This window comes from Procambarus clarkii, chromosome 86 (genome assembly GCF_040958095.1).
Source record: "Procambarus clarkii isolate CNS0578487 chromosome 86, FALCON_Pclarkii_2.0, whole genome shotgun sequence".
Lineage (NCBI taxonomy): Eukaryota > Metazoa > Arthropoda > Malacostraca > Decapoda > Cambaridae > Procambarus > Procambarus clarkii.
In genome coordinates, this window is record NC_091235.1 from 18,687,639 (window position 1) to 18,699,006 (window position 11,368).

At 44.0% G+C, this 11,368-nt stretch overlaps 1 protein-coding gene across 1 annotated transcript; it reads left to right on the top strand.

Annotated features, from left to right (window-relative positions):
• The first annotated feature begins 5,864 nt into the window (after window positions 1-5,864).
• On the top strand, window positions 5,865-10,435 carry LOC123769287 (uncharacterized). Its single transcript, XM_045760395.2, has 2 exons — window positions 5,865-5,987; window positions 9,500-10,435. Exons 1-2 carry the CDS (start codon window positions 5,865-5,867, stop codon window positions 10,433-10,435), a joined length of 1,059 nt encoding a protein of 352 aa, XP_045616351.2.
• The last annotated feature ends 933 nt before the right edge of the window (window positions 10,436-11,368 follow it).

Here is an 11,368-nt window from a genome sequence, read left to right on the forward strand (position 1 = left end):
GGAAATTTTATAATCCCTCTAATATAATATAATCTCTGGTCTCTATAATGCCATACGAGATAGCAAGGCCTCTATAATCCTCGATCCGACTGCAGCTGTTATCCTTTGATTTGGAGATTAAGTTAATTTCACACAAATTAACCAGCGATGCATGTTAATTGCGCGATAATATTAGTGATGAGAAAGGTTGAATGGTTGAGGTTTCCTCTGTTTTAACAATATCATGAACATGGTATTGTTCCTGGGAAATCGTGATCCCAGTCTAATATCGTGATCGTGGTACTTGGGATATCGTGATCCCAAGGCAAGCTTTCCGGCCTTCTTGGGAATTACAGTGGCTGTAATTCCCAAGAAGGACCTTAAGAACCTTTTTAAGGACCTCCTTAAGATAAGAGGTCCTTAAGGTAATTCTTAAGGACCTCCTCCTCCAATCGATGCTTTCACTGTAATAAATTCTGGAATCGACGCAAGAGCAAAAATGACCTAATGTTAATCTGAGAACGTAAATGAGGCCATGTAATATGAGTAATTGTGATTGCAGATAGTTACAGCATTACGCTCTGACGCTGCCATTAGAACAAACTCATCCAACGATATTTGTTATTGTGTCTTGATATTTGGCGATCAGTGAGGCTCCATTTTTTGGATTTGGCTTATTGAGTGATATCGTGCGTGATCCTTGACAGCGCTACGTCAGTTATTCGTCAAGGATTGCTCGAAGCTCTGTGCACGTATCGCGCGACTCTTAACCTTGATGGTAAGACCTGTCTACCTTGAACTCTGTGAGCACGTTTGTTGAAACATTTCTTGGCCAGTAATGTAGGTGGGTGGGTATAAGCAGGTGGGTGGGTATAAGCAGGTGTTTGGAGCATGGGCAGGTGTGTGGAGCATGAGCAGGTGTGTGTGAAGCATGGGCGGGTGTGTGGAGCATATTCATTTCTGCAGTACATGAGCAGGTGTTCAGTGCATTGGCTGGTGGACAGACTATGATCAGGTTGATATTATAGAGAAAAAATAGGTTGCAAGTCAGTACATTAGACATCCGATGGTAAGGAAGGCCAAGAGCTGACAGCTCGATCCTGCAGGCATGACAAGGCGAATACAAATAGGTAAATACACAGACACTGCGGAGAGCCAAGTGAAAGGCTCCAACGAAGTCATCAGAATGGAGCCGGCGGACACCAGATGGATGGCTGCTCGTTAAAGACTGAACCCGCTACAACAGGAAGAGGTAAAAGACTACTATCAGGGACTTGACGAAACTAAGCCTGCGGGATCTGACAGGATATCTCACCGCACAGGTTCAAGGAAACTCTGTCCAGCAGCTGGACATTCTCATCAATTCTGTCAGGCGCTATCCTCCCCCGCGATAGCTGCCACATAGTAAGGATTGACGATTTCAATGCGATCTCAGTACACAGTATACATTCACTTCTAAAAAATCTACCTCTTACGGGCTAGTCATACCCGTGCCACCTCTTGGGTGGCTTAATCTTCATCAATCAATCAATCAAGGACGCTGCAGAAACACTTCGCCACAACACAGAACACAACACTATGGAGCAGAAACACAACCACCGTGGAGCATCTTGCGATGATCTCCCTGGCCGTAATGGAGCTGGATGAATGTATGTCATATCATATTCAAGGAAGGAAACAGACAGACGCCACTAAATTACGGACCCGTGACCTTAACACACATTCCAAGCAAAGTGCTAGAGATAATAACAAGGAAGGAATTAATATTGTGTCTAGAGGATATTAATTCCACACAACCCTCGAACACAGGTTCAGGGGAGGGAAGTCATGTATGAGAAAAGCAATTACAGTTCTACTATGGAATGAATGAGATCAAACAATAAAGGAATGAGTGGGCAGACTGCATATTACACTCTCGCAAAAGAGTGGCTCCTGCACAAGCTAGAGAATCTGGCCGGATAAACAGGCAGAATAATTAGGTGAAGAACTACCTGTCGAATAGGAAAAATGGAGAATATTAGTATAGGGGGAAGGTCTTAAGTTCAAGGTTCAATTCACTTGACACTCCTTGTATACACGAATGACATATGTCGTAAACTCATCTCTCTTTGTCATAGTTTTCTGTTGATACAAAGCTGATGGGCAAGAGAAAGGGGTAAGAGAATATTGTAAGAGGCTCCATTATGACTTCAAGTGGCTGGGCACCATTCCTTTCCCCCGTCCCATCCCAAATCCTTGCCCTGACCCCTTCCAAATGATATATAGTCGTGATGGCTTGGCGCTTTCTCCCGATAATACCCTTCCATTATGACTTGGATAAGTTGCAACCTTGATCTGCTATTTGCCGGAGGCGGGGGGGGGGGGGGGGGGGAGGGAGTTGTATGCGACTGCCACAACAGTTGTATTGTTCCTGGGTTTTAGAGTCCATGCGGTGGAGTCCTTGACCTCGATGATGATTGGCGCTTTGTTTCTGCAAGTTCCATGCTGCTTTAATTAAAGGAGTTTCCAGTCCTCTTAGCTCTGGTGTTAGGCTCGAGAGGACTCTTTGAAACACAAAGATATTATTATGTATTATAAAGGGTAAGGCTTTCATTCTGGTTCTACATAAACATCTGCGTGCAAGTCTTATGAAGGAAGTATATACTGTTTTAAATACCCCTAATATTCAATTTGTCGGCTTTCCAAATATTTTTAAAGTTACCCTCTCCCCCGGACCAGTAAATTGGGTCCAGTCTTTTCCAGCGTTGCCTTGCGCTCGTAGGGTTGGTTGGCTGGGCGCTAGTACTTCACTGCTTACCCTTTGAGATGTAGTGTATTGTCTCAATAAGCGTACTTGAACTTCACTGTTTGCCCCTGTTCACCCAGCAGTAATTGGGGCGTCGTCTTCCAGGGACAACTGGTAGGGCAAGATTTAATATGAGGTGTGGGAAGGGAAAGATCTTAAGTCTCCTAACATGACTCAAAGGTTGTCTTCTTATACCACTTGTGTACAAAAAAAAAGATGAACGAATCAATTGGTTTTTCTCTACATAAATTATAGATAAGCTGTTGCTTGGTTTAAGGCCTATCAACCTCGGTTGTGTTTTAAAACGACCAGATCTTACTGGCCAACCAGCAAGGTAATTGTCCTATTGGGCTTCCTATTGGCTCCTATTCAGATCCTCATCTGAACTAAAAAAAAACATATAAACATTGCATATACGCAGAGAAGTGGGGTACAAGTCTTCCTACATAATATCCCTTGCTTAATCTCGTATGTGGCAGGGTAGTTATTAACAATGATACACAGGAGTTAAATATACAGTTATCTATGTTGGGCAAGATCACCAGGTACACTGTACGCCGGTAAATATTGTTGCTATTTTACGTCGGCATCAACATGGAGAACTCTCAGATACAATGAGATTTAATTCATAATTAAAAAAAAACGCGTAGCGCTAAGCTAAGTAATTAGAGGATATTTAGTGATGAAGAACCGGCTGAAGCGTTCCTTCTGCGGTGGTAATGTTCCCAAGTTGGTCGTAACTTACTTAAAATTATGTGGACCAATTCGAGCTAGTTTTTTGTTACTATATTCCCATTAGTCTTAACTAAGGCATGATAAGCTGTTCTTAATTACTAGCATTAAAGAGTGATATTAGGTATAAACAGGCCAGCAGCAAGTCTATCCATATGATAACATTTTTTGCTCCTACGAATACCACTCTAGTTTAATACTAAGCCTTAATGGACAATGATTATTTAATCTTATTTTATATTTTAAATAGTCAAACCCAATATGAGCGATCATAGTCTCGACAAATGTGACGACCGAATAAGTTAAATAAAGATGTAATCGGTCTTAACGAAATGAGCGACATAGGCTTCAGATTTAACTACCACACACACACGCCAGGCTGTCTGCGGCTGAGTGGACAGCGCTAGGGATTCGTAGTCCTGAGGTTCCGGGTTCAATCCCCGGTGGAGGCGGAAATGGGCAAAAGTTTCTTTCACCCTGATGCCCCTGTGCACCTAGCAGTAAATAGGTACCTGGGGCGTTAGACAGCTGTTACGGGCTGCTTCCTGGGGATATATAACAAAAAGGAGGCCTGGTCGAGGACCGGGCCGCGGTACGCTAAGCCCCGAAATCATCTCAAGATAACCTCAAGATAACCACACACGTGGAGGTCTCCATGACGGCGTTCACTGAGTGGGGGCGATGACGTCTGAGTGTCTATTCTGCGTGAAATGACCAATCTGATCTACGCGGGTGCGTCTCTGAGCTGCATTGGCATCGTTATCTGGTTGCCTATTCGTGATTGGCAGGAAGGGCAAAGGGCCTCCTATTGGCTCCCGTGCCAATAGGAGATCGCGCAACAGGTGAGCACTCAACACCTGTGTTCACCTAGCTGTGCTGCAGGGAAGGGTTGAGCTTCATCTCTTGGGTACCACCTTCTTACCTTCAGTCGGTGGGTATTCAGGTTTTAAAACATTTGTAAAGTTTACATTTACATTTTAAGCTATGCATGGAAAGTTTCTTTGTAATATGCGACTTCTTAGTGTTTCCACTCACTAACTACCATGCATTCCGAATAATCTGAGCTGTCTGTTTCCATTAGTATTTTGCATACGGTAATCATATGCACTTTATTTATATAAAACAGAACAAAGAAAACGATTGCAATTAATAATATAAACGGCAAAGCATAGGGAGATGCCAGCGAATAATTCCCAAAACACGGAATAAACGATAAAGGGAAATTACATTCTGATCGTAAACTGAAATTAGTGCAGGGGCCCACGGAGAATTTTTTTCAGATTATTTTTTTTTTTTGGGGGGGGGAGGGGGAGGGGGAGGGGGAGGGGATGGGAGCAGGAATAGTGAGTGGAGATGTATATAATTTGTTAGCGCATCCTCCCTTCTCTTCTCCTAATCATGGTCCGGTTGAGCAGCATCTTCTCGGTTCCGGATGCTGTGGCGATCTTAGTCTTTCTCCTAGGCATACATTATGGGAGAGGAATCAGAATATTCCATTCACCTGGGCTCTAGGAGACTCAAACCGTGGACCCCGTGTGTGTGAGGCCGAAGCTCTATCGAGCGAGCTATTGAGTAGTCTTAGAAAATCTTATTGAGTAGTCTTTAGTCTTTTATAGGAATGAGAAAAGTTACCGGAGGAATAACTGGCTTGTGGCGCCCAGGCCTTCATAGCGACGTGGCGTTTTGATCCTACGATGTCGGCTCTTTCCGTCGTTGTGAAGAAGTCAGCCGTTCGCTTGTTCATCCAGCAGTAGGGAACGTGATTTGGGTTTAGACAGTCATGAGACAGTTACACAGGTTCATTTTACCTGTGTAACTGTGCCAGCTTACAAGGTCATCGAGACAGCCTTACAAGGGCCTCGAGACAGTCTTACAAGGGCCTCGAGACAGTCTTACAAGGACCTCGAGACAGCCTTACAAGGACCTCGAGGCAGTCTTACAAGGACATCGAGACAGTCTTACAAGGACATCGAGACAGCCTTACAAGGGCCTCGAGACAGCCTTACAAGGACCTCGAGAGTCTTATAAGTGCCTCGAGATAGTCTTACAAGGACCTCGAGAGTCTTACAAGGACATCGAGACAGTCTTACAAGGACCTCGAGACAGTCTTACAAGGACGTCGAGGCAGTCTTACAAGGGCCTCGAGACATCCTTACAAGGGCCTCAAGACAGTCTTACAAGGACATCGAGACAGTCTTACAAGGGCTTCGAGACAGTCTTACAAGGGCCTCGAGACAGTCTTACAAGGGCCGTGGAGACATCACTACACCGTTCTGAGAGACAGCACCTTAAGCTGTCTCCAGACAAACACACAACAGTCAAGCATTAAAGCTGCGGTAAAGCCTCTCAACTACCACAAAACTCGAGCATGTACAACATAACATCTTTCATCTCGACTTCCATTCTTAAAATAATGAGTCTGAGAGCTTTGCCGGCGCTGACTTGTGCTATTATTAACCTCATCAAGGTAATTGGGACAGTAATGGGGATGGTGAGTGACGGTAGATGAAGCCCCGCGTCGTAATGGAGAGAAAACGGGATGAGGGAGGGGAATCTCTTGTAAATATTTCGTTATTGGTTGATAGCTTCGGCGCTGTGTTTGTGTTGCTGTGTTGGAGGGGGATGGAGTCTCTCGTAGGTATTTGTAGAAAGGCTAAATTTATGTATGTATGTGTATTCACCTAATTGTTTTGTGAGGGATAAATTATAGCTCTTGGGTTCCAAGTCTTACCTCTCATTAATCGACTGCTTTATATAGGTTCCAGAGTCTACTGGAGCTTTGTAATATCTACATTTAAATCTATGGTAAGATGTTGTCTCCGCTCTTAGTGCTTCCATTTTCTCACTATATACTGACACTGAAAAACAATATTTGTAATATCGCTGTGGTTCATTTCGGTACTTAGTTTCCACCTGTCTTCCTAACCACTTAGGCTGGACGGTAGAGCGACGGTCTCTCTTCATGCAGGTCGGCGTTCAATCCCCGACATCTGTTGAGAACCTTTTTTTTTTTTTTTTTTTTTTAATTTTATCCAGGTCATCCTTTTTTTTTTTTTTAGAATTCCATTGTATTTGTCCTTCATATAATTTTTGGATGATTAGCAAGCAATTAGAACAAGGAATTTATCACCGCTTGAAGACCGTTCACATAGATTATGAATATTATTGGCCCCAATACTAATCTCTTGGATGCCACTGGTAACATCCCGCAAATCCAAGGAGAGAGAGAGAGAGAGAGAGAGAGAGGGACAAAGACAAACAGACGACAGAAAGAGAAGGAGAGAGAGAGAGAGAGAGAGAGAGAGAGAGAGAGAGAGAGAGAGAGAGAGAGAGAGAGAGAGAGAGAGAGAGAGAGAGAGAGAGAGACAGACAGACAGACACAAAGAGAGAGAGAGAGACAGAGAGAAAGAGAGAAAGAGAGAGAGAGAGAGAGAGAGAGAGAGAGAGAGAGAGAGTAGACTGGCACCTCTGGAAGTCTCTAGTACATATACATAGAATGTGTTTATTTCACACTTCGTATAGCGTTCATTAAATCTCCGTATTAAGCTTCAGAAGGTCCACAGATCCTTATTCCTTGAGTAAGCGTTCACTTTCCTACCTACTAAGCTTTCACTGTTAATGTATAAGCACAGAACTTTCTTTGAAATCACTACCAGTTCACTAATTTGCTTGAATAGCCAACTACTTGGTACGTGCGCAGGTTAACAATTTCAACTCAGGGGCTCTCTCTGAATTTCTCACAAGGAACAGATCCACCGGCTGTCACGCCAGTATTGACATCTACCAGCTGTCCCTAGACGAGGAAATCACTCCGGTAATGGTCCCTGACAGTCGCAGAACGTAGTAGTAAAGCGCGGATATTAAAACTTCGCGATTCATATGCCGATTCACGTACCATATGTGATCTTCAGTAGTCCTAAACGACTTCTTAATCCTTTGTATCATATATCACGACCATGGCACAGTATTAGACCACACAGCAGGTGTTCTGATGCTGCCTTTAGCAGTAGTGGGGCCTGAAAGCCTATGTCCCGCTCAAAGGGTTCTCCTTCGTGTCTCCTGTGGTGATGTCAACCTCCCACTAGCAAACATAAACGATTTAGATTTATGTTCTTTTTCTAATTAAACTCTCGTTCGTAGTGACACGTGTGATCTTCTCTGGCGAAAATTTGGGTCCCGATTTGACAGGACATCACACAGTAATAACACGTAGAATACTTCATTTATACGTGTTCTATCAACTGGATTGAGAGAAGTTATTCATTGTTCCATACCACTCTTTATTCATTGACAGGAATACCTCTCGGCATTTTCTTTCACTTCTGTTCTAATAATATTTATTCTGTTTGATTCTGATAATACAACAAAAATCTTTTTCACATGAACCTAACACGTAGAGCTTTCCTTCCCTTAAAACTTTTGCCTTCTTTCGTTCTTGTTTAATTCGTCTTACCTTCTGATTACACAAACCTGCCTCTGCTCTCTGGGGCAAAGGCAGTTTTGGCTCTATCTACAAAAGGCAGGCAAAGGCTCTACCGTCCAGCCACTTGACGGTAGAGCAACGGTCTTGCTTCCTGCCGACTGGCGTTCAATCCCCGACCGTCGAAGCGGTTGGGACACCATTCCTTGCCCCCGTCCCATCCCAAATCCTTATCCTGACCCCTTCTAAGTGCTTTACAGTCGTAGTGGATAGGCGCGTTCTCCTGATAGTTTCCGTTCCCTTCTCTAAGGCCTAGGGCTCAGACCCGAAGTCATTTATGTTTTTAGATGTAAGAAATTTTGAGATGGGGTCCCCAGGCCAATCTCACTAACAGTATTATGCTCGCGACGCAAGGCTAATTACACCACATAACAGTAGGTAGACTTTGGGTTTGCCACATTCGTACATTTGCTACTAATATAATTTATTTAATTTTGATTGATTAAATGTTTTTTCAATCAAATAAAACAATCTATGAACGTTAGTGCATTGCAGGCGATGAGTCACAATAACGTGGCTGAAGTATGTTGACACTAGAAGGTGAAGGGACGACGACGTTTCGGTCCGTCCTGGACCATTCTCAAAGTCATCGACTTGAGAATGGTTTAGGCAATGTTTCCTTGTGGTTATGACTGGAGTCTTCCTCCACCTCCAACACTGCCTGAATAACTATAGTTAGAGTCATGATTACGTGAAGCCTCGTACCCCTCCTCTTCCCCAACACAGGCTGTGCTTGCGTCAAACAGTATGTAAGCAAAATACACTCGCTCTCGCAAACTGTGGAGAGGGAAAAAGATGGGTGGTTTATTGGGCAATACATCCCCGGCCGAGTGTGATTGTATTTCAAAGTTTGCCTAAGTAATGGCGCGTTCGGCAAGATTTATCGATGATTCTGAAATTATTCCTCTTGCTGAATACAAATGAGAGAGATTTCCTTCTAATCGATGGTATGTAAATCATAGGATTTTAAAGATATATGGATTACAAATGAAGTTAAAGGCTTTAGGATATTAAGGAATATAATTATTAAGATATCAGTTATTTGGATACAAACTAGACAGTTACACCTAATTTTGCGAGCTGTTATTTTCGTAAATGTATGTGTAGAATTGGTTATCAGTGCACGTAGCATGATAACGGAGGAGAGAAACAGCGCCGACAAGCCTGGTGGATGTTACCTTGACGGGAACGTGCACAATAGAAAGTGCACAGTAGAAAGTTGTATTTACATATTTATACACTGAAACGTGTATAAAGTCTAATGTAGTTGATTGTAACCATGATGTATATGCTTCAGACTACAGCTTAGATCTATTGTCTTGCGTGACAGTGAATACCAGCATTGTCCTCGCTCTAATAAGACTTAATTGAATTCCTCAGATTAGGCACAATTGTAATTAATTTTTGTCAATAAAGATGTTAATAATAATAATAATGAGAAGAACGTAGCTGAGGGCCTGCTGTAGGGTCCCCTTTTCGTCCCAATCTCACTAACGACCATTCCTGTGAATGGGCCCGGGAAGGGACGAGAGGGCGCTGGTGAACAAGCACAAGAGGACGCTAGAGAACAAGCACAAGAGGACGCTCGAGAACAAGCACAAGAGGACGCTAGAGAACAAGCACAAGAGGACGCTAGAGAACAAGCACAAGAGGACGCTAGAGAACAAGCACAAGAGGACGCTCGAGAACAAGCACAAGAGGACGCTCGAGAACAAGCACAAGAGGACGCTAGAGAACAAGCACAAGAGGACGCTAGAGAACAAGCACAAGAGGACGCTCGAGAACAAGCACAAGAGGACGCTAGAGAACAAGCACAAGAGGACGCTAGAGAACAAGCACAAGAGGACGCTAGAGAACAAGCACAAGAGGACGCTCGAGAACAAGCACAAGAGGACGCTCGAGAACAAGCACAAGAGGACGCTCGAGAACAAGCACAAGAGGACGCTCGAGAACAAGCACAAGAGGACGCTAGAGAACAAGCACAAGAGGACGCTCGAGAACAAGCACAAGAGGACGCTCGAGAACAAGCCCAAGAGGACGCTAGAGAACAAGTACAAGAGGACGCTCGAGAACAAGCACAAGAGGACGCTAGAGAACAAGCACAAGAGGACGCTCGAGAACAAGCACAAGAGGACGCTCGAGAACAAGCACAAGAGGACGCTCGAGAACAAGCACAAGAGGACGCTAGAGAACAAGCACAAGAGGACGCTCGAGAACAAGCACAAGAGGACGCTCGAGAACAAGCACAAGAGGACGCTAGAGAACAAGCACAAGAGGACGCTAGAGAACAAGCACAAGAGGACGCTCGAGAACAAGCACAAGAGGACGCTAGAGAACAAGCACAAGAGGAAGACAGAAGGAAAGCCGCACCCGCAGAGACCTGGAGCCGGGTAGTTGTACTTCAGATTCAAGCATTATACTCTAAGATGACCCGCGAGCTCACCTGTCGCCCCACTTAGCGAAAGACGACATCTGGGCGTTGACCAAACATTGAGTGTACGAGGTGGAAGTTCTAAATAGAGGTATCACAGAGGGAGGAAGCAGAGGGCTGGGAGAAGGATGGGAGAGAATGAGGGGGAAGGTGGAGGTAGAGGGAGAGATTGAGAGTGAAGTGAGAAGAATGAAAATGAATTTACAATGATTCTTTTATTATTCCGCGTTGGTTGGGCGCACAACAGGTGAGTTTGTTTACATGCTAGCCATGAACCCCTTCCCCCTCAGTGTCTTCGTAATAGAACGTCGCATTTGGACGTATACTCTACTTAAGGCCAGAAATCGTCATACTAGAAAATGGTATAGCGGCTCGCGAAATTGACATACTGTCCCGTTTTCTGTTTTGGGTCCTCTGGTAGGTTAGGATAAGGGCACTTTAATACGACAGTTTCTTGACGTTGGGAAACCTTAGGAGGACGGGCTGGTCGCACACCATAGAGGACATGGAGGACCAAAAGAGTGGGTTCATTCCCGAAGACAAAGAGTGGGTTCACGCCCAAACAAAGTAAGTACTATACCTTCCAAACCACCGTCCTGTGTTACACCTGGCCGAGTCGTGAGTGTTGAGCGCGGGACACCAGTCAGCAGACTGTGCACACTACACTGCCTAACATTCAGCAGACTGCACAATATACTGCCTAACGTTCAGCAGACTGCACAATACACTGCCTAACGTTCTGCACGTTACTGTTAAACCAATGAATGAGCATTCACTGTTCGTCATTACTGAAAAACATGGGAATTTGTAGGTTGCTGCCAATTAATCGTATATATATATTTATTTGTTACTCTGAATATTTCAATATTTCACGTTCAACCGGATAAATGTTTGAAGATAAGTTAGCAACTGTTATATTCTTTACTCAGACATTTTGTGCTTGGTACAATATGAACCCAAC